This window comes from Ovis canadensis, chromosome 25 (genome assembly GCF_042477335.2).
Source record: "Ovis canadensis isolate MfBH-ARS-UI-01 breed Bighorn chromosome 25, ARS-UI_OviCan_v2, whole genome shotgun sequence".
In the NCBI taxonomy this organism is placed as follows: domain Eukaryota; kingdom Metazoa; phylum Chordata; class Mammalia; order Artiodactyla; family Bovidae; genus Ovis; species Ovis canadensis.
The window spans coordinates 43,847,551-43,871,746 of record NC_091269.1 but is presented as its reverse complement, the minus strand read 5'-3'; the positions used below and the strand labels follow the sequence as shown (position 1 = coordinate 43,871,746).

Here is a 24,196-nt window from a genome sequence, read left to right as displayed (position 1 = left end):
CGCGTGTTCACATTACCTGCCAGGTACTCGATGACTGCGGCCATGTAGACGGGAGCACCCACGCTGATCCGGTACTTGAACGTCCCTTTCTTCAGGTACCGCATCAGCCTGCCCACCGGGAAGATGACCCCGGCCCTGGCTGAACGTGACAGCTTGGACATTTTCTTCTTCCCGCTCCGGCCCGACATTTTGCCTTAGTTTCCCTTGCAGCTTGCTTTACAGGGTGGCCTCTGGGCACTGACTCAATGCTGGAAAGGAAAGATGGCAGGGTGAGGAAGGGCGGCTGGCCGACGGCTTGAGAACCGTAGTGCAGCCCCAGAGCACCTGCGACCCACCTGATAGCCCCGGGGAGGTAGCGGAGACCTGGCTGCCACTGCAGGGTGTTGCAGATGGGGAGCTGGGTGTAGGCACGCCCACCCACAAACAACTCCCCATCCCACCCAGCCAACCCAGCCTCTGTAGGAGACGCCACAGAAACTCAGGAGAGGGATACCCGGTGGTCAGTCTCCGATGAAATCCCCTTCATCAGCTCCAGAACCTGTGAATTGGCTACTCAAGCATGTTATCTGCTGATACTTTTTAAGTTGACCTGTCTTTATACTCAAAAATGTCTTTTCATAGTAGGCTTCCCTGGTGGCTCAGATGGTAAAGAATCTGCCTGCAATGTAGGAGACACGTGTTCTATCCCTGGGTTGGGAAGACCCCCTGGAGAAGGAATTGGCAACCCACTCCAGTATTCTTGCCTGGAGAATCCCATGGATGGAGGAGCTTAGCAGGTTACAGCCCATGGGGTTGCAAAGAGGTGGACACGACTGAGCGACTCTCACTCACTCATGTGGCCAAAGACACTTTGGAGGTGTGATTAAGTGGGAGAGATGATCCTGGATTATCTGGGTGCGTCTAATGTAATTGCAAGGGTCTTTCTAAGAAGGGAGGGAGGTGAGAGGACTGACAGGATGACAGCAGGAAATGGGATTCTCCCCTCAGAGCATCCCAAAGGAACCAGCCCTGTTGACATCTTCATTTTAGCCCACTGGAAATGATTCTGGGACTCCCCTGGTGGCCCACTGGATAAGAATCCACCTGTCAGTGCAGAGGCTACAGGTTCACTCCCTGGTCTGGGAAGATCCCACATGCAGAGGAGCTACTAAGCCCATGGGTCACAACTACTGAGCCCACGTGCCTAGAACTAGCTTTGAAACCCGAGAGGCCACAGCAATGAGAAGCCCGCTCACTCAAACTACAGAGTAGCCCCTGCTCACCGCAACTAGAGAAAGCCCATGTGCAGCAATGAAGCCCCAGCGTAGCCAAAGAAATAATAAAATTAAGTTTAAAAAAAGAAAATGATTTTGGACCTCTGACTTCTAGAACTGTAAGAGAATAAACTTGTATTATTCAAAGCCACTAAATTTGGGGGATAACTTGTTACAGCGGCAATAAGCAAACTAATATGGTGCCTCTTGTTAATAAAGAGTACAAAGTTAATATGGCCATGCTTATCAGAATGGTTTGCTTTGACCCACAACTCAGAGCTGATGTGCACCTTTTAGATGGAAACACTTCTCTAAATTCTCCAGTAATGTAGCATCCTTGCAAACAAATATGCCAGAAGAGGCAGTTTTATTGAATATGCTAATGCAGAGTAACACAGCAAATGAAAAACCATAGTGCAACTCAGACTCTTGCTCTTTGGAATGGGGAACCCAGGGTGATTTGGGGGAGGAACTTCAGAATCAGCACAAAGAGGTGACTTCAGTACAATGCATGGAGAGATACATATATGATTCATTGTTATTTCAGGAAGCTATCTTTAGTGCAAAGATGAAAAATAATTATATACTTCTGAAGAAACCTTTGTAAGGCTAAAACTAATTCAGAGAATTGTAACAGAGCTTAACCTGTTGGTGGAGAGAGTTATTATAACCAAAAAAAGAAATATAAGCTAGAATAAGTAAAAGCAAATTACAAACAAGAAGGATCAAAGAAAAGGAAACAAAAAGTTTTCTAGGAAAAATGTTAGTGAATCAAACCTCTCTGGCCCAAAGGCAACATTATTTTCAGTGACCATTTTCTTTGGGGATGGAAAATGAGAAGGAGAAGGTCAAGAATAAAACTGGTTCTACCTGTTGAAGCAACACAAATTTTGGCTCGGTCGGTTTGCCAACAGCCAAGATGTCATGAAAGTAAAAAAAAAGATAGAAGAAAGTGCTAGATAAATAAACTCATGACTAATATGAAAGATACAGAACTGGGATTTAATCCAGATGGAAGACTGAACATGGGGTTCAGTTTTCTAAAGTATCTGATTACTCTGTATGACTGAGGATTTTTATATAAAAACTATGGAATTAGCAACAAACCCCATTCTCAGCACCCTCTTATCTCAGAGGTAAATGATGTAAGTTAGAGGCATTTTTAACTACATACTTTACCTACATTCTTTTTCTATGTTCTTCACTCCTATTTTATGTCATTTTGCCACCGAGAGATGTAGGTATTCATCAAAGTTAAGTACAAGAAAGATGAGCAAACAGCCTAAGAACTTTATCTCTTTCCCAGTAAGGCACAAGGATAAGACAGCACCAATGTTTTTAGAACTTCCACATTTCTGTGCGTTTGCTGCAAACTCTCACAAATCCACTTAGAGCTGTCCTCTCTGTGATGGAGCAAGTAGCTGCGTATTAGGACTATGACCATCAACTCATATTAAAGAAACTTAGGTCAGGCATTAGTAGTAAGTGTATGAAGTACCTACTGGTCCGTACCGTCCTGGGGGACAGGGAACACTCCAAACAATGTTAAACAGTTGCTGTTCTCAGGGACAGCTTCACAGCACATGCTGGCTAGCCACTGGTGACATTCAGAATTGGGGTGGCCCCTGGTGTAGTGGAAAGAGCCCGGGACCAGGCAGGAGTCCCTGGGTGTGGTCCCACTTCTTCATGACCAGCTATGGGAGCTCTGTGTGTCATTCATGTGGGCCTCCTCTATAAAACAGGGAGGTGACTAATTGATCCTGAAGGTCTCTCTGATCTTAAACATTCCAATCTTTGGAAACGCACTTTCCAGTGGCTCTGGAAAAGAAGCTTAGTCTCTTTAAGAAATGAATTCTGAAGAGTGAAAAGCCTGTGCAGGTGCATAAAGATGCGTTAGTGTTGGTAACTCCACTAAACCAATTATGTGCTTTTTCCAGTTACCAGTAAGTTGGGGGAGGGGGAAGATTAGTAGGTGTGGTTGCCAAGGAAACCACCTGAGAAGCCCATCACAGGATGGATATACTCTGTGGCAACAGTGCGACATGCTGGATAGTCATAATCTCTCTGACAGAGAGCAAAACCCACGGAGCACAAAGGCCACAAGGGCAGGACCACTTCATCCCCCCCACGCCCAGGACATTTTCTCAAATGAAAACAGACAAGGAATGACTAGGTGTGCAGGATAAAGCCACCCAGGGACTCGCCCAGAATTAGCCAAGTGGAGTCACAAATTGCCCTACAAGTTGGAAATGAGGACTGGCAGTAGAAGAGAAATAGGGGACTTTAGGGAATTGATGCCTAACACATTCATGAAGATAAAAGAGCCAAGAAAGGAAAACAAGGGTTAGATCAAACAAAGTAACGTACGAGCTGAACACTATAAAATGTAGGGATCACCCCCAACATTGCACTTTGTATCGAGAATTTCTTCCTTTGACTTCCAGACATGGCAACCCACTCCAGTATTCTTGCCTGAAGAACCTCATGGACAGAGAAGCTTGGTGGCTACAGTCCATGGGGTCGCGAAAGAGGACACAACTTGGCGACTAAACAACAAAGGGCCTTAGAGCTAGGGGTGCAGCGCTATTTGAAGTCTAAATGTGAGGTGGACTGTTGCGGGTGCTTTAGTAGGACTGGAGAGTCTTTGTGTCTGCGGACCTGTCTTTTTGATAGGAAACCAGTGACCAGTGACAACCAGTCGCCGTGGCCAGGCACAAGAATAATCATTTGCATGAAATACAAGTCTCACTACAGGAGGTCCTGATCAGCAGAGTGATATATTCTGCCAACCTCCCAGAAACCCTCACGGTGGAACCCATCTTGGCTGAGAGATGCCCGGGCCACTATTAAGAAGCCAAAGTCAGACCAAGTATGGGCACAGGCAAGATGACTGGCCAGAGTCAACCCAAAAACTAACTCCACCACCACCATAAACCCTGAGACAGTGAGCCATGCGCAGAGCGGTTCTCCTGGGTTCCCTTACCCTGCTGCTCTCCACCCCCTTGCCAATAAAGTCTTTTGTTTTGTCAGTAGGTGTGTCTTCTTGGACAATTCATTTCCAAGTGTTAGACAAGAGTCCACTCTCGGGCCCTGGAAGGGTCTCCCTCTGGTTGCATGTGCAGCCACTGTGCTCAGTTTAAGCAGCCAGGTGCCTAACTCCTGGCCTCAAGGGCTGGCAGGCCCCTGCACGTTGAAAGAATCAGACCACGTCCAAGAATCCTTCGGGGAAGCAGACAGCAGGCTCATGGGAGCTAATAGGTCACACCTGCCAGGACCCATAGATGGAAGGAAGGGTAGAACCTCCTCGGCCCACTTGAAAGAAGACCCTACTTTCCAAATCCCCCCTTGCCCACTAGCTTGCGCTGGACTCCACCTGGAGCGGTGAGAAAAGATAACCTTTAACTTCCTTCTTTTCCAGACCACCCAACTCTATGCAGGCTTGGTAATAGAGGAGTTAAAAAACTTGAATGCAGGTTGCCCTCCTCTTGTGAATATGAATCTCTGTGGAGGGCCACGCCTGGAAAGAGAAAAGAACTACGGCAACGGGAAACTTGTTTCACTAGACTAACAATTAAATGTTTACATTTACTTACCTTCTCCTCGAAAACAAGCTCTGTTCTAATTAGGCAGAGCTTAAGGACTACAGTGTGATGTTTGTTTATAGGACTGAAGAAGGAAGATGGCTGGATGAAGCTCTTCCAGTGGTTATACACACTATGTGGGGGACGGGAGGAATGGGAGAGCAGACCAGATCCGCATCATACCTGTCCTTCCACATCTGAAAGACTAAGGTACGACTACTGTAGAAAGTCTCATAATGACTTGCAAAGTGAACAGACGAATTGTAAGCGTGTTAAGTTGAGGGAGGGCAGGAAAATAAAACTCAGAGAAGAGGCAGGGAAAATAAGTGTGGCCTGCTCACTGCCTTTCACCTCTGGGAGCACAGCGGTTGGGAGGACACCACTGGTTTTGTGTGTGCTGGGGAAGAGGGCATATCAGACTCTGTTGTTTTAGGATTTATTTTTATGTTTGGGTTTTAAGTCCATAAGAACACTGATGGGTTAGACTTTACAGGTATCACAAGGGTTAATATTAAACTGCAACACTGACTCAGATCTGGGCAATTAATCACACCAGTCTATTTAAATTACTATTGTATTTCATTGATTTCACGATGCACTTAAATGTTTTTTTTAATCTCTAGAAATCAGTATGCATCTTACAATCTATGAGATCATAGATTCAATGAAAGTATTTATGGAGCACTTATTATTGAACAAGAAACTACATTAGATACTGTAAAATATACATGGCCTTTGTCCTCAAATATTTTCCAATGAAGTTACATGACAGATCATGATAAAGTTTTAAAGATGCTAGAGCCATGGTTCCCAAACTGTGTGCCAAGGGACCCTGGGACAAAACAGTGAATGTTTAAGCTTTCAAGTGGACTACGGTGATAGTCAACCTCTGGTTGCCTCTACACCTACCAGCTTATGTGATTCCACCGGTAGTTCAGGGTGGATTGTACTATCTTCCTTTTGGTGATTCCATATCTTTGCAAAGCTGAGTTATTGGCTGTTGTGATTAAAAGCAAGTGCGGGGTGAAAATGAATGTGAATGAGAATGGGGTGTTCAATCTGATTCCAAGGTGGGAGAAATCATGTACTGTCCAATAGGTGTACACCCCCTCTTTCTAACTCATCCCTGGTTATTTAAGACTGGGATGCAATTGTTCTCCTAATTCATGCGTTATTATTTTTTCAAATGGCTACTAAATTGTTAGGACAGAAATACTTCTTAAGTTGTTGAGATCGAACCACTTAATAAATGGAATGGAGGGCTTTTCTTCTGGGTTCTGTGAAAAGAAAATGGCCAAGACCCTACATTCTCTTGTGAGCTTATATAAGCTGAAACATATAATTAGGACCAGCTCAAGGTCTCCCTAAAGCCGGGAAAACAAGAAAGTTAAAGAAGTTATATAAAAATTTTTGAATTTATCTTTAAATTTAATACTTGCACACAACAGTAAAATAAAGTGAAAAGGTGAAGAAGTTTATCATTTTATTTCAACCACTGATTGCATTGAAAACTTTAAATAATGTTTCAATTCCCATTACTGACTCCATCAACTTCAGGTCTTCCCTGACAGCTCAGCTGGTAAAGAAACGGCCTGCAATGCGGGAGAGACTCCAGTTTGATTCCTGTGTTGGAAGATCTGCTGCAGAAGGGATAGGGTACCCATTCCAGTATTGCCGGGCTTCCCTTGTGGCTCAGCTGGTAAAGAAGCCGCCTGCAATGTGGGAGACCTGGATTTGATCCCTGGGTTGAAAGATCCCCTGGGGAAGGGAAAGGCTACCGACTCCAGTATTCTGGCCTGGAGAATTCCATGGACTGTATAGTCCATGGGGTCACAAAGAGTTGAACACGACTGAGCAACTTTCACACACACAACTTTAGGTACTGATTCCTGAGCCTTCGCCATGTAAAATGAGGATGTGCGAGCCCCAATCTTTCCTTGGCCCTCACCTCCTGACTTTATTTCCCTATTTCCACCTCTCCTGCATTTTCCACTATCCCGAATTACAACATTTCTATTTTGTTCTGTAATCACAATTTTGTCCCTAGGTGAAATTTTAAAAATAAATGCCAATGAATAGCATTAATATGACGAAGGCTTTGTAAATATCGTTCCCGTCAGACCTGAGTGGGATGCTAGCATCACACTTCTTTCTCTGTGGTCCAACGCCAGCACATTCCACACACACACCCAAGTTACTATGGGCATACCTCAGAGATATTGTAGGTGTAGCTCCAGCATGACCCCATAAAGTGAGCCACACAAATTTTTTGGCTTCCCAGCACATATAAAAGTTATGTTTTCATGTCACTGTGGTCTATTAAGCATGCAATAGCAGTATGTCTTGGGCTTCCCTGTTGGCTCAGACAGTAAAAAATCATCTGCCTGCAATGTCGGAGACCTGGGTTCAATCCCTGGGTTGGGAAGATCCCCTGGAGGAGGGCATGGCAACCCACTCCAGTATTCTTGCCTGGAGAATCCCCATGGACAGAGGAGCCTGGCAGGCTACAGTCCATGGGGTCACAAAGAGTCGGACCCAACAGAGCAACCAAGCACACAGCACAGCAGCATGTCTAAAAAAAAGTACAGACCTTAATTAAAAAATAATTTACTGCTAAAAAGATGCCAAAACAGCTACAACAGAAACATCCAAGATCACTGATCACAAATCACCGCAACAAAAATAATCATCACGAAAACGTTGGGAATACTGTGAGAATTACCACAATGTGACAGAAACACCAAGTGAGTCAATGCTGCTGGAAAAACAGCTCCGGTAGACTTGTTCAAGGCAGGGTCGCCACAAAATTTCAATTTGTGAAAAACTGCAATATTTGCGAAGCACAATAAAATGAGGTATTTGTGTAATTACAGTTGATCCTTGTTATGTGCAGTAGTTCCTTTTTTTTTAATTAAAAAAACACTTTATTTTATATTGAGTATAGCCAGTTAACAAAGTTGTGATTGTTTCAGGTGGACAGCAAAGGGACTCAGCCATACATACACCTGTACCCATCCTCCCCCAAACTCCCCTCCCATCCAGGCTGCCACATAACACTGAGCAGAGTTCCACGTGCTACAACGTGTTCTATAAAGTAGGTAGGCCACTGCATTAGTGAGTGGTGAACAGCTGTTCTGGGGAAACAGGGTTGGGTTGCTGTGAGCCTCTGATCACATTTTCATCAACGGATCAATACACAACCTTGTCTGATGTATGTTTCTGTTCAAAGACACCGTATGTAATATGAATTGTTGATTCACTAACACTGAACTCATGGCTAGCATCAATAACTCTTGCTTGAACAGAGCTTATCTAACACACATACTTTCTACATAAGGCACATCTCAGCCTCCATGCCCTTAGGAACACTAGACATCGCTTCAAGACCACACTTGGGGGTCATTTTGAACAGTGAGGTTACTAACAGAAAGCACAAAACTGAAAAACACGGCACTAAATAGACCATGATGAAGACTCATGTACAACGTGGAAGATGAAACAAGAGGGCAGAGTGTGGCCTTGTTTGATCTCAGTTGGGAAGGTGTGCAGTGGATGGGTCAGCTTTATCTGCTCTGTGCATGTCTTCGAATGACTGCAAAAGTGCCACAAGTATTGATTTTTGGGTTACCAATAAATTTCAGTGAGTGGGCAAGTTAGCATATATGGAATCCATGAATAATGAGGGTTGACCGTACTTATCTTTGCTCCTGTTGACAGAAGAGAAATGTGCCTTGGGAGTTCCCTGGTGGCCTAGTGGTTAGGACTCTGGGCTTTCACTGCAACTGACTAGTGCTCTCATGCTCAGCCGTGTCTGACTCTGTGATCCTACGGACTGTGGCCCACCAGGCTCCTCTGTCCATGGGAGTTTCCAGGCAAGAATACTGGAGTGGGTGGCCATTTCCTCCTCCAGGGGATCATCCCGACCCAGGGATTGAGCCTGCATCCCCTGCATTGCAGATGGATTCTGTACTGCTGAGCCCTTGGGGAAGACTTCACTGCAAGGTTTGGGTTTGATCCCTGGTTGGGCATCACCCAGCTTCTAGGTCACACTGTTGTTTGCAGGGGGCACTTTTCCCCCAGAGACATTGTTCCTGGAGCCCTCTGCCCTGGGCTCCAGTGTGGGGTGGTTGTTCTACCCAGTAGTCATCCTGGGGCTGTCTTCCCAGCTCATCCTGGATGCTACAACTTCCTCCTTATTGGCATTCTCCCTTGTTTTCCTTTTATCTGCCTCATGTTGCTCTTCCGGGACAGTGCTGAGAGGTGAACTTTTTCTTACACAAATGAAATTGTCCTTATTGAATGATCTTTGGATTATTATTTGGTGGAGTTTCTAGCATTAAAGTCATTTTGCTTCAACGTTTTGAAGCCATTGAGCCATCATTTTTGACATTCAGCTTTATAGAGAAGTTTGGTAGACCCCATTCCCCAAACTTTTAAATTTTCTCTGTGTGTTCTAAAATTTTACAAGGATGTGTCTAGGTGTCAGCACTTGAAGATAAGCCTGTTCAATCTGAAAATTTTTCAAAACGTCTGGAATATTTTCCTGTCATGTATTTGATTATTTTCCCCACCTCTTTTATTTCTCCCCCTTCCCCCTTTAACTGTCTCTTAATGGGATGTCTGTAAACCAGGTCTTGGATCTCCCAGATTGCTCCCCCAAGTCTCAACCTTTTCCTTCTGATTCTCAGGCTTTTAAATTTCTCTCCCCACTCCTTTTCTTCCCATGCAGGATCTTAGTTCCCTCCAGGGATCGAACCCATGTCCCCCGCAGGAAGTGTGGAGTCCTAACCACTGGGTTGCCAGGGAAGTCCCATCTTTTTAATTTCGGTAATCATATTGCTAATTTCTGAGCGTTCTTTCTTGTTCTTTGATTGTTCCTTTTTCATAGCATCTTCTTTTATTTTTTTTTTAATGAATGCACCATGTCTTCCAATCTCCTTGAAACTAGCTGGGGCGTGTTTACATCATTTTCTTTCTCCAAATTATTTTATTGACTCAGTTCAGTTCAGTCACTCAGTTGTGTCCGATTCTTTGCGACCCTATAGACTGCAGCACGCCAGGCTTTCCTGTCCATCACCACCTCCTGGAATCTACCCAAACTCACATCCATTGAGTCACTGATGCCATCCAATCATCTCATCCTCTGTCATCCCCTTCTCCTCATGCGTTCAATCTTTCCCAGCATCACGGTCTTTTCAAATGAGTCAGCTCTTCATATTATGTGGCAAAAGTATTGGAGCTTCAGCTTCAGCATCAGTCCTTCCAATGAATATTCAGGACTGATCTCCTTTAGGATGGACTGGTTGGATCTCCTTGCAGTCCAAGGGACTCTCAAGAGTCTTCTCCAACACCACAGTTCAAAAGCATCAATTCTTCGGCACTCAGCTTTCTTTATAGTCCAACTCTCACATCCATACATGACTACTGGAAAAACCATAGCCTTGACTAGACGGACCTTTGTTAGCAAAGTAATGTCTCTGCTTTTTAATATGCTGTCTAGGTTGGTCATAACTTTCCTTCCAAGGAGTAAGCGTCTTTTAATTTCATGGCTGCAGTCACCATCTGCAGTGATTTTGGAGCCCTCCAAAATAAAGTCTGACACTGTTTCCATGTTTCCCCATCTATTTGCTATGAAGTGATGAGACTGGATGCCATGATCTTTGTTTTCTGAATGTTGAGCTTTAAGCCAACTTTTTCACTCTCCTCTTTCTTTCATCAAGAGACTCTTTGGTTCTTCTTCACTTTCTGCCATAAGGGTGGTGTCATCTGCATACCTGAGGTTTTCGAGTCAGTTGCTCCATTTATTTCTTTTCATCTTTCTTGTTCATGTTGGCTTTCCTACCATGTCTGGTGATCTTTGGGGATGCATTCATATTTATGAATGAAAGACACGGTTGCTTACTACAGGCAGACAGAAAAGCTTTCCACAGCTATTGTTTGGTAGGCATCGTTCCTGTTTGGGACCTCAGGGTACATGCATGGGGCATGCCAATTAGCAGGCATCATCTTAGGATGCTTGGTTAGGAACTGAGAGCCCTCAAATGGCAGAATGAGAGTTCTACTTGGTAGAGCCATACCCATCCTCCAGATTCCAGATCTCCTCTGTAGTTGTTCAGTTTCTTTAGAGAAGAAACCTCAGATTGTCAGTTTGGAGGATAAATGCCAGGTTGACAGAAGCCCGACTAGGAGTAGGGGAGGGAGAGAGACCCATTCACCTAGCTGTTCTGGAGACAGACCTTCAATGACTTTCCATTTTTCATCCTGCCCAACTTCGGGGCAGCTCCCTCCTGCTTTTATTCTTAGCTGTGGCTCTTTCAGTGATGCCATTTACGTTTCTATGTGCTTTCAGTCACAGAAGGAAATTTGCTGAAATCTCCCTCCCATTTGCTGATTACCATCAGCAGCCCCCACTGCTTGGTTGTGAAGGGCTTATTTTCTCTGTACATCTTTTACCATTATTTCTGTGGGCTCCAGAGGAAAAGCTCATGTGCTCTAGGAAAGCACAGGTGCTCAGAGTCCATCACTTAGGACCGGAAATCAAAAGTGTCATTTTAATTTAACATCTTAACATCACTTGGGAATTAGCCTAGATATGTGTATACCAGTAAAGAGAAAAAGCTCAAGAGTTTTGTGATTGAATAAGAATGGCATATTGAAAAATTCAGATTTACTTTCATCACCAGGTGAGTCAGTGGAAACTAACTGGTCCTGAGACAACTGAGGAATACAAAATTTCTTATCAAGACATTGTAGGAGACTCGGACTTCCCCAGCAGTCCAGTGGTTAAGACTTTGCTTTCTGTCGCAAGGAGCTTGGGTTTGATCCCTGGTCAGGGAGCTCAGATCCCACATGCCTCTCGGCCAAAACCTCAAAACATAAAACAGAAGCAATATTGTAATAAATTCAGTGTGCTAAGTCACTTCAGTCACATTCAACGTTTTTGATCCCATGGATTGTAGTCCACCAGGCTGCTCTGTCCATGGGATGCTCCAGGCAAGAATACTGGAGTGGGTTGCCATGCCCTCCTCCGGAGGATCTTCCCAACCCAGGGATTGAATCCATGTCTCATGTCTCCTGCACAGGCAGGCAGGTTCTTTATCACTAGGGCCACCTGGGAAGCCCAGTAAATTCAGTAAAGATTTTAAAAACGGTCCACATCAAAAAGAAAGATTGTATAAGACTCACTAGTAGAATTAGATTCAGTGTGTCTGTATTTGCATAATTATAGCATATGGAATTCCTATAAACAATATTTAAAACTATACTGTAATCCCAGATGGGAGGAGTGGAAGGAAAGAAAACATCCTAAGCAAGCATTTGCCCTTATTGAATGAACTGCTCTTGGTGAGAAACAGCAAACTTTACTTAATACACTGACTGCCTTCATGAAAAGATGAAATAATCTGGTTTCTTTAGAACAATGTGTGTGTTGTGTGCTTATTCACTCAGTTGTATCCGACTCTTTGCAACCCTCTGGTCATGGGGATTCTCCAGGTAAGAATACTAGAGTGGGTTGCCATGCCCTCCTTCAGGGGATCTTCCCAACCCAGGGATGGAATTCAGGTCTCCCGCATTGCAGGGGGATTCTTTACCAGCTGAGCTACCAGGGAAGCTCTTTTTAGACCAGCATCTTTGTTTAATTTAAATAAGTTCTTTCTCAAGCATAAATAGCTGATCGAGAATAAACTAAGTTTCATGCCCCAACTTCTTGAAGTTTTTATTATATACAAACTGATGGGGAACAAGACAAAGTAGCCAACTGGCAAGATGGCCTGTTAGCAGCCGCCAGCAATTCTGATTTAAATGACAACTTTTTCTGCCTCTGAGCTTCAGCAAACCATCTTTTAAAAAGAGATAGCAGTCAGCATTTGAGATTGGCAGCAATAATTACAGGCCAGTGTGTCACAGGCGTAGTTTGATTGGGCTGATGCGCCACCTTGATGAAGGATCTAGACTATCAAGATAGTTTATTTTAAATACTCTTTTGAGGGCATTCCCTTCAGAAGTATATAAATCAAAATGCTTTTATACATACATTATGTTAAATCTAGAACTAAGAGGTCTTCTCGCTTTTGAATGATAGAAATAAATTTAAAAACAAACTTCTGTAATGTTTATAATCATGAAATTCATAGTGTCATCCCCTAATGGATTCTTTTTAAAATTGCTAAAATTTATTCAATTTATTCATCTTCAGTTCCCATGATATTTCCCTAATCTGTCGTACTATGCTTCAGAATATTTTCTATTGTAAATATTTATGAAAAAAAAACAAAGTAGATCCTGCAATAAGCATCTTTACTTTTGTCATTTCAAAACTATCCTTTGGGAGAATAAAATGAGATGAAATAAAATTAGGTAGGACATAAGGGAATTCAATGTAAATACATTAACTGTATGTAGAAATATGTTTTTAAAGGGTAGAAAAAAAATTCCAGTCTCATATCTGATAAAATTCTAACATATTTCAGTGTGTTACTATAAGTACTGTATTAAAATAATAGTTTATTAGTATTATTTTGTAGCTGTAAAAACCATTTTCAGTAGCGCTAGCTAAATCACTTGCTCTATTACACTTCCATTTATGAACTCCAAGGGCAAATCATTATTGCACAAGTAATACTTTCCAAACCATTTTCTTCCAAGGCCACCTTTAAGTGAATGAGAAGAGTCAATAATTTTATCGTCATATATGTTAAAGCGCATTAACAATTTATAATGTAAAGAGCTATATCAAATGCAATTTCATCAAGATGACATGGATCAAATTAACTAAATTAACCAACCACGAACGTTAGAACCAAGCATTAACCCAATTTATTTAAATTATACTATTGGATTACAAATCAGTCCCGTTCAAAAAAGCATTTCAAATCATGTCCTGGAATAATCTGGCGGGAAAATCAACTGCCAGCACATTCTTTATAATTCAGAGGCAGAAGATATGCGGCTGTCTGAGACATTTTAGAAGGGATGGAGGGCAGAGCGTGGGATGGAGCCGATGTGGAGTGGACTTAGGCTATCTGCTGCTACTATAGTATATGGTGACTTTTTAAGATTTTTTTTTGATGTGGACCAGTTTTAAAGTAAAAATCTGTTACAACATTGTTTGTGATTTTTTGGTCATGAAGCATGTGGGATCCTAGCTCCTTAACCAGGGATGGAACCTGCACCCCTGCATTGGAAGGCAAAATTTTAACCACTGGACCACCAGGAAGCCCCGAGTCTTGTACCATCTCTGGATAAGAAATTTTATATTCCTCAATTATCTCTGGTGACTCTTAAAACATTTTGTCTTCATTGAACCAGAGTTAAGGATTTTTTTTTCTTCTGTTATTAGCCTTCTGTTGCTTTCTAATATAAATATATTTGGCCATCTATGGTATTAATTAGATGAGAAATGAGTATACAGGAATGAATAAAAATACTTTGAATTTTCTTTGATTCTGAGTTAGTAACACATCCCAGAAGAAAATGAGCCAGTTTGCCTTCCTGAATCTATTTATTCACAGAAACCACAATAAAAGAAAACCCTTCACTGAGTCCAGCCTGGTTTTGTCTTTTTGCTCTTTTGAGAATTAACAAATCAGAACAGTGGGCATGCTATCCTGTTTCCTTAAAATCGAACAGTTTCAGATTAATAGTGAGGTGTATTGTTATAACAGTGACCTGTCCTTGCAGGGGACTAGCTTTGAACCCAGATGAGCTGCTCAGTGGGAGGGAAGGGGATGTAGCCTCCTTTGGTGGTGACTGGACCAGTCCATCAGTGAGTGGGCTGCAGCCCCTTGTGCTGCCTGACCTACCAGGGGCTTCCAGAGACATTCAATACTGCTGGGCAACTGAGGATACAGGTGGCGCCACTTGCGGGCTCTCACAGCTACAACAGACTGTATGCTGAGCAGAGGCAGCTGTCCTGGAGACCCTCCTCCTCCATCCCTCGCCCTGCCTGCCTCTCCCCACCTTGTGTTCCTTACGGTCAGTCCTCAGGCAGGGGCTACCTTGTGGGCAACAGTGGCTGGGGGCTGTTGCTTCGGTTCTATGCTGGTGACAGGCAGTGTTGCTCCCTGGTCAAAGTGGTGAGTGTCCCCCATAGTCTGGGGCCCTGGCAGGTTATATCACCTGCAATAGTAGGGAGATTGCCAGCCATATGGTGCCATTCCATCTGTGGGTGGAACAAGCTAGACCTCACAGTGTGCATAATAGTGGGGCAATGGGAGGATTCCAGGTCTGCAACACCCAGCTATGGCCCTCGGGCAAATCAGTTGATTTTTCAGAACCTCTCTTTTGCTCAAATGAAACACCTTTCAGAATATATATAACACGCAGAAATAGGGGGAGTTATGCGGATTGGAATGGGGAAGGCCTGGGAAGCTTGACGGCTTGGTCCCCACCCTTTATTGTCTTAGGCCTCCAAGGAACTCTGGGCCTGTTGTACTCCACTGGAGAACCATGGTGCTAGCGGACCTCTGAGGTCCTTTCTGACCTAAAAGTTTCTGCTACTCTAGGAAGATGCTTAAAATGTCACTCCTTCTGACTCCCCAACCCCCATCTGTTACTTTATTCCTAGAAATGGAACAATCAGGTAGAATTAAATCATATGCTGGTGATCTTTCCTTTGAAGTCACTATTCCATCACCCATGATAACCAGAGAAAAGAAAAAGCGACCCGAAAAACTTTACTGAGGTTATGGCTTGTTTCTTTTCCACCCCAAGACAATGATCTATATTGTTTACTAAAGAATAGCCAGGGGTGAAAATCCAGTTTAGAAGCAGGGGGCAGTGCTTGAGTGGATGACCACCTTACTGAAATTCTGGAAGACTGGTCGATTTGGAAGTTGAGCACTCTGGTAGGGAACCCAGTGAATTATCGTCTGATCCAAAAGTTTATGCTGTATATGGTATAAGCTACTGGAACTTACCTCTTTGTATTCTTCCACCACTAGGTGCTGTTCTGGTTTTGTTGAGCAGTGAAGGCAGCAAAAATACAAGTTACACAGTTCTGTGTATGAACCATTACTGAGGCCAGATCAGTGAACACAGGGTCTGGGTTTTCCCAGAAAGTCTGATTTCATTCTGTTAGATTTTTATCCTGTTGTCATGGAAATAACCACATTTAGGCATCGAAACTGTATCATCAGGACTACTTCTCATATCCAGAAATGACCTTCAAATCTTTGGTCAGACCATGTGTTGCAATTTTGACCTAAACTATACTATTGCTATACTTAATTTTTGTGGCATCACAGAATCAGCTGAAATAAACATCCCTGTACGAGGTTGGTGGTCCTATGCCTGTTTCCATACACGTTCTGTCAAAGCATGGGAATTTTGACTTGAATTACTTACTCCATTCCAAGTCGAAATTGGCAATGCCAGTCAAATAAATCGGGCAAAGTATGATGGATGGTGAGATGGATAAATGAACAGTAAGGGCTTCAGAGAAACCACCAAATTTATCTTATTTAATACTTCATGACAAAGACAGTTTAAAGTACAGTGTGAGGTGGTTCAATCTGATGCTCTTTATCTTTTATTGATATAGTCAGGTAAAATAGTGACATAAAGAAGAGTTTCAACAGAAAATTTGCATACAATAGCATTAAAAAACTTTAAAAAGAATATAATCTGAGAATCAGTGGAATGCTGGTATCTCCTGTTCTCTCTGCGCACACAGGAGGATATGGTTGGTGGAGTGAGACTGCCTGCGTGGGAGTCCTAAGTCTACCACCCACCAGTTGTGCGGTGACCTTGGATACATTTTAACCTCTCCTTTCTTTTCTGCAAGATGGGTATAACAACAGTACCTGTCTTTACGGCTGTTATAAGAATGAAACTCATCGATACATATAAAATGCTTGGAACAGTACCTGGCAGGCAGGAAGGCATTTAATAAACATTAGCTATTATGACTTATTTCCACAAAAGAAAGTTTTAGAGACTATTTTTATAGAATGCAGGCTAACATTTTAATTCAAAAGCGACTTTTATAATAGTACAGCGCTGGATGTGTGTATGACATGAGGCTTAAAACTCAGTGATGTCTTTCTGCTTCTCTCATTCCTCTTAGGAGGCAATGTGAAGGGGTGGAAAAGAAACGTTAGTCCTGGGAGGACACCAAGAGCCACATGCTCTGCGGGAATGCTTTTGTTTCCCTCAAGGCCTGGCACCTTGGGCCCGTCTCGTTCTAATCTCATATTCCCATCTTCCATCTGCCTGGGAATTCACAATCATCACAATGTTAGACCCATAAGATCTCACACCATCATAACTTAAGACTGAAAAGGACCTGAGTGATCAGTCATTTAGACCCCCTCCCCAATTTCTGCCACAATAAAATGAGGAGTGGCGGTCACTGAACGACTTGTCCATGGCTACACAGTCTGAGACCAGACCAAGTCCCCTCACCCCCACTTCTGGAACCCTGGTCTGGGGCTGTTTCTCATACCCTTTGTTGTATGTTTCATCCACACTGGCATCTTGCTTAGTATTATCTACACATTTGACATTCAAAAAAATATTCCTTCAGTGAGAGAGTGAAACCAACCTTAACACTTTGTTTTCAAAGTATTTTGGGGTCCCTTTTGTAATATTTGGGGAGAGGGAATGGATCACCTTCTCAAACACTTTTCCCTCCAACCTACTTCCCAGTTCATATCTCATTGAGTATCCAGACGAAAACCAGTCCTCATCCTCGTTTCCACCACATTCCTTTCCATTTTTATTTATTTGAAGTTTTTTTTTTTTTTGACGTGGGCCATTTTTTAAAAGTCTTTATTGAATTTGTTACAATTTTGCTTCTGTTTTATTTTGTTTTTGTTTTTTTTTTTTGCCCTGAGGCACGTGGGATCTTAGCTCCCAGACCAGGGATCGAACCCACACCCCCTGCATTGGAAGGTGAAGTCTTAACCACTGGACTGCCAGGGAAGTCCCCCCTACATTCCTTTTCAAAGTGCCGTTTTCCAATACCACTGTTGGGACTCATGTCCTCATTTTTTCCTTCCACATCTAACTTAAGATATTCCTAGAATCATAGCGATGAAAGCAGCTGTGACCTGTTCACTTAGTTCACTCCCCAGCCTGAACCTGGGCAGGCAAGACAGGCCAGGATTCAGCCTGTGAGGGAATGTACATCATCACGCAGAAGAAAGAGGAGGTGCTAGCTAGAGCCTGGCATCTCCATTAGGCTTCCTTCTCCTGCCTTGTCTCCCCTCCCTCTTTCCCTCCAATCCTGCTACCCTGTGAAGCCTTGCCCAAATCCTCCCTTCCAGCTTAGAATTCTGTTCTCCCTTTAAAAACTGTTGTAGCATTTTAATTATGGCTTTTATTACATATTATCAATCACTTTGAAATTAATTGTGTTTAGCTATCCAAGCAACATACAAATTAACCCAAGTTGTAAAATTTCAAATATTATAACAATGGTTATGGATGGGTATGATTAATATGACTAAACTCCTCCACAATGCCTTTAATTCTTGTCTCTTTTAGTGGGTGTCTCATTCTACACCTTTCCTATCTGTTTATGTATGCATTTTTACTTATACAAATTCATGGTTTTATTTTGTTTTTATGAAAGTGGTACCATTCAATATATATTGTTTTGCAATTTGTTTTTTTCATTAGTAATAAGTCTCAATGACCTTTCTGTCTCAGTATACATAGGTATACTTCATTCTTTTTAACCACTTCCTACTTTCCAAGAAGATGTACAGAGTTTATTCAGCCATTCTCTACTGATGGCCATTAGGTTTTTTCAATTTCAAAATTACCAAAACTCTGCCATGGAAGGGAATAACATGTGTACACGCCTTCCTGCTTCTCTACGATATATACTGAGAAATGGAATTGCTGGGTCATAGAATGTGCACATTATTAACACTGCCAAACTGCCCTCCAAATAGGCTATATCAATTTACACACCTGTCAGCAGTATATAAAAGTACCCATTTCCCCATTAGTTTGCCAATCTTAATCTCCTTTCCCCTTCTTTTACCTTCATATATAGTTTATTTCCTAGGTTTGGGGGTGTAAGCACTCTGAAAGCAGGGTCTAGGATCTCCTCATATTTGGAATTCTTCCCCCATCCAGTGGGGTTTAATAACTGGTACTTCACAAATGCTTGTCGAATGCTCTCTAACCATAAGTTTTCTGTTCACCTCTGGTTAATACACACTTTTCAAAAGCATTTAGCAAGATAGCATCTAACTTTGAGAATGAAAACAATTCTAAGAAAGTTGGTTGTTGTTGCTGTTGTTTTTGCACATACCTCCTTCCTGAACAAGTTACAGATATCTTTCATTTAAAGTTGTTTAAGACAGGATTCTCTTCTGCCTCACTGGCAGGAAGCAGTGAAAACAGACCTGGTTATCTCAGACAATAGCTAGCAGGGTGTCCCACCCGCTGGGAAACAGGAGACCAAAGGCGCCTCAAAACCCCAGGGAACTAGACAAGACGGAATGGTGAGGGAGCAGGGTCACAATCTGTGGAACATTCTGGACCCAAGAAGGTAAATTCTTTTATAGGGTTTTGAAATAGAGGAAACCATTAATAATGTCCAAAGTGTGGCAGTAAATGGATCTGGGTGAGGAGGAACTGTGACGGGGTAGGAAAAACCAGAGTGAGAACTGGGCATATTTTTAAAGGAAATGTGGATACAGGAAATAAGGGTTTTAAAGGTGTGAATTACGTGATTCAAGAGAAACTTCCCTCCCAGCAGTGCCTATATTTATTTATATGATAATCTTGAGCTAAAGCAATTCTAAAAATCGACTAGTGAAGTTCCAAATCTTGCTGTTTTGAACATTAATTTGAAAATAAGAATTTTACAAAGGGGTAAGAGATAGCTTTCAGCTAAACGTGAACTCATTGAGAATTACATGTAACTTGGTTTGTGTTTCACAAAGGAACTGTTCCTAAATAAGAAATAACATAAAGGAAGACACATGTTCGCTCTTAACAGTGTTTCTTTTTCTCTCACCTAATGAACCGTTTCAATAGCAACTGCGCAGCCCAGTGAGGGTACAATTGCATTTCGACACAAAAACAAATGAAAAAAATGAGGAAGTTGTTTGCTGTGCTGGACCGATTGGGGAATGGGCCCCTGAGGTCTCAGGGGGCTTAGACCGAGGCCAGGTTTTGAATTCCCCTGGGCTGGAGAAAGGCTAGAATGGCTAATACTTTATTTCATTAGCGCTGTTGGAAAACCCAAACTGCCTTTAGTTTACCATCAGGGGTTCGGGGGCTGTGGTCCCTGCGGCACCCCCTTAAAATACACAGGAACCCGCGCTGTGGTTTCTCAGCCTATCCTCGTCCCTTTCATCCCTTCGCCCACCCTGGGGCCATTGCCAATAAACCCAGCAGTGACCAGGCTTAACTCAAGTCCGCGGCGGCCCATTTCAGGCCAGGAAAAATCAGGGTCTGCAAACAACTGGAACAGGAGGCTCGTTTGGCCCTTGAGAGGCTCAGTGCCCTGGCCGTTGTCGTGTGGAACAAAGAGCGCAGGAGCGGAGGGCGCCCCCAGGAGGAAAGGTGGGGAAGGACACCCGCGGGGGGAATTCTGGAGGCGGGCGAGGCTGGAACTAGGGTGCTCCTGGAGAGCGGGCTGGGCGCCCGGGGAGGCAGGGCTGGTCCCCGCCCCGCGCGCGATTCGCTCCGCATCTGGCGCCCGGCGCAGCCCTTTCCTGAGTCCTAGACACTTTACTTTTATTCCTTTCCACCGTAATTATTATTATTATTTTCCCGCGCAAAGCAGGAACCTGGGACTGCCCAAGCTAGCGGCGGAGGGGCCGCCATTTCCCGGGGAAAGCGCAGCGCGCGCGTCGGCACCGGGCGCCCCGGAAAGGAAACCGGAGGGGAGTGCCCGGCCCCGAACCCTCCTCCGCACCGGCCCGGGGCTCGCAGCCGCCCGCGGCGCCCCGCTCACCGCGCGGCAGCCCCAGACCTTAGCCCCCGGGGCCCGCGTCCCCGGCCTGACCTTCTCTGGTGCGGCCCGCCCCCGGACCCCGGTCTCTTCCCTCCACCCGGCGCCTCCGCGCCCCCTCCATTGTCAGCCCGGAGCAGCCGGCGCCCGACCTGGGCACCCTCGGAGGCCCCCAGAGCGGCCTTGCCTGGGCTCTCTCGGCCCCTGCGCAGACCACCGCCCCCGGACTAGCCCTCCTCTGCGGCCGGGCGTCTCCCTTCTCCCCCTCTGCGCCCCCAACTCCGCATCCCCAGGAGCCCTCCGCTCCCTCGGGTCCAGCGTCGCCCGGGGCCGGCGGCTGGACCCCGCATCCCTTCTCTTCCCTCCCTCATCGCCCAAGATGCCCCCGGCTCCTCGCCAGCCCCAGGAATTTTACCGCTTCTTTAGCAACCCCCCTTTATTTCCCGAGAAGGCAAGTTGGGCAGCTTGATTTATTAATTTTTCTTTTTCTTTTTTTTTTTTTTTGCGGCAAGGATCGGCTCTCCGGGGAGCGCCCGCAGGGGCTGGGCAGCGGGGAGGGGCAGGGGGGTTTCTCCGGCCCCTGCACTGCCCCCGCGGCTCGTTTTGTTTCCAGACCCCGAAGCCCCCTGAACAATAATGCCACCGCCATGGCGGGCTCACCTGGTGCTGCGCCGCCTGCTCCGGGCGCCCGGTGCCCTCCGCGCGCCGCTTCCCGGGCGCAGGTTCGGCCGGCGCGGCGCCGGTGCCGGGCAGGACTCTTTGCCTTTCTTTGGGTTCTATCTGTGCGTGTCAATGGCGGCAAGCGGCAGTTCTCCGGGCCGCGGATAGTAGCGGGGGGAGGAGGAGGAGGGAGAAGGGATTGCTCCTTCTCCACATAACCACCTCTAGGAGGAGTCGCTCAGCCTCATCCCCCGCCAGCCCATGCTCCGCGACCGGTCCGGGGCTTTCGGTGGGGCTTGATGAGCTATTGTCCTTCAGGAGCATTAATGATGAAACCGCGCGGCCTCCGCTTAGCTGGCGGATCCGCTGGATGCGCTGAGGGCTTCTTGCTAAGATGAGGCTTCCCCCAGAGCTGGTGATTGAGGCGCTATGGTCTCGATCCAGAGTCTCCTGTTAGCGGGATCCACCTTTGGTGGAAAAAGGTGGTGTGGGCGTTCATGTGGTAGTCCTGGGGAAAGCCTTAGAAGGTGAAAGGGAAAAGTGCCATTTTCCAATGTCTCGTGTCCTCAAAGAATAATAAATACATTAACGATTGTGTCCACCACTGGGACGATAGCGTTGGGTGGCCACAGCCACGAGAACTAAGACTTTATATCCATGCCTGCCTTTTAGCTTTTTATAATTTATGACAGAATCCAGAGTTGCATATTCTTTGGAGTTAGCAGATGTATGTTTTCATGGGTAAGACTGTGTGCGTGGACCTAATTTTTAGTTCAGTTGCTTTTATGGGGTGTTAATTTGTATTCTTGGTAGGTATTAAGACTAGCAGGAGGCTATTGTCTTAAAGACCAATTTCTATTAGTTTCTGGAAAAAAAATATGTTTATGGGGGTGTGGTGGACAATATCAGGTGTGAAAATGGAATTTATCGTAGTTCTGTTCTACTGGAAGCCAGTTCTGTCCTTTGTATTATATTAGCTAGGGCTCCATCGCTAGGGGGTTGAGTCAAAGGAATTTGTTTATTTCAGTGGGAAAAGCTATCTTGCTATGGGCCATTCTTGTTTCCTGTGATCCCCTGCTCTTGGTAAGTCAAAGGATTGACGAAAGGAGAGGCAAATTTTTGATGTCTTCACAAAAGAGAAACCCACAGGAAAACACAATTCTCCAACACTGGCCAAATGGATGCATTTCAAAGCCTCTTCCATTTGGTAATATTATGTGTATTTGATGCTATAAATGTATAAATGTTTAGGCAATCTTTCAGTGTAAAAGCCTCCAATAGACTTGAGTGGGAAGACCCCAAATGTCCATTACCCTCTGGATTTATGCTAATTAATCAGGGCTGTTGATGGAATTAGCACATTAAACCAAATGTGCTTCAAAGGGTTTTTTGAGCATTGGTTTATTTCCCAAAAGATTATGATGTATCATAAAGGTATAAACAAACCTCTCTCTCTTTAACTCTCACATGGCTTCTCAAAGTCTCCTGGACCCAAATGGTCTCTGTTCTCTGGGACTTCCTTCCTTCACCTTGGTGCTCTTTTACACTCCCTGTGTATGACTTCACTGTTCTTTGTCTTTGAAGGTCACTTACCAGGTCAGAAATCTAGTCAGGACAAAGTTCTCTTTTCCTAAGACATATTTAAAGAGTTTAAAAATGATCCCCTGGGGCATCTCATAATGGTTTCGATTTTCCCTTCCCACAGGAAGCCCCTACCTTCCCTACTATATAGATTTCTGATGCCTATACTTGATCAGAAATAATCTCCAGGCCAACATTCAAGAGGGCTCAAGAACCTTCTGGGAGTGCTTGAAAAATCCTCCTATCGTGTGATACAGGCAGCCAGGCTGACTGAGATAGAGCTGAATAATTCATCAATATATATTAGATTCACATTCTCCCTATAACTTCCCAATAAAAATGTAGGCATGGTCATTTTTATGTGTAGTTTATATAACTTGTTTCATCATAGCATTTTCTTATATGCTTCTCTGATAAAGGCTGAGTCTAAGAAATTTACTAGACAGGACTTTCCCCTTTCATACTGGTTGGTTCCTTCAAATAGATGATGTAGTTGAAATTCAGAGAATCAAGGGAATGTCAGTTTCATAATAGTCTGGTTCTTAGAAGAGATCCCAGAGTTCACTTGGTCAAACCCTTTATGTGATAGGAAAAATCTAGTATTCAGGATGTAGAGGGGACAAAAATGTAACCTAATGTGCAGATCTAGTTAAATTGTCTATATTTATTATTGAACATTTAGAACATGAACAGGAATTTAGCACTGAGATAATATTGTATAGTTAAAATACATTTGAAATAGTCAACAGGCTTATGAGTTCATCAATAATCTTGAGTTCTGCAGTGGCCTCCCACACAGGGAGCCTCTGACAAGGTGAATAATAAATAATGATAGTAAGACCCTACACTTATTGAATGCTTATTGTATGTACTGAGCTTTTCCAATACTAACTCATGTAATCTTGACAACAACTCTATGGGGTGGGTGTTGTTTTCTCCTTTTTACAGGTGTTGAAACTGAGGCAGTGAGCGGGAGACAAACTTGCCCGCAGTTACAATTAGGAAGTGGCAGCCTCATACTCTTTGTTTTGTTGTTGTTGTCTAGTTGCTAAGTGGCCCGCCAGGCTTCTCCGTCCGTGGGATTTCCCAGGCAAGAATCCTGGAGTGGGTTGGCATTTCCTTATAAAGAGGATCTTCCTGACCCAGGGACTGAACCCAGGTCTCCTGCACGGCAGGCATATTCTTTACCGCTGAGCTACCAG

General features: G+C 44.2%; 1 protein-coding gene across 1 annotated transcript in view; it reads right to left on the bottom strand.

The window, feature by feature from the left end:
* The window catches only part of MACROH2A2 (macroH2A.2 histone), a 53,369-nt gene extending 31,588 nt beyond the window's left edge, over window positions 1–21,781 (bottom strand). Inside the window, exons 1-2 of the mRNA XM_069572498.1 lie at window positions 21,414–21,781; window positions 17–248 (exon numbers count right to left, since the gene is read on the bottom strand). Coding sequence (XP_069428599.1) covers window positions 17–188 — 172 coding nt within the window. The 5' untranslated portion in view covers window positions 189–248; window positions 21,414–21,781. The remainder of the gene's footprint in view (window positions 1–16; window positions 249–21,413) is intronic.
* Between the last annotated feature and the right edge of the window lie 2,415 nt (window positions 21,782–24,196).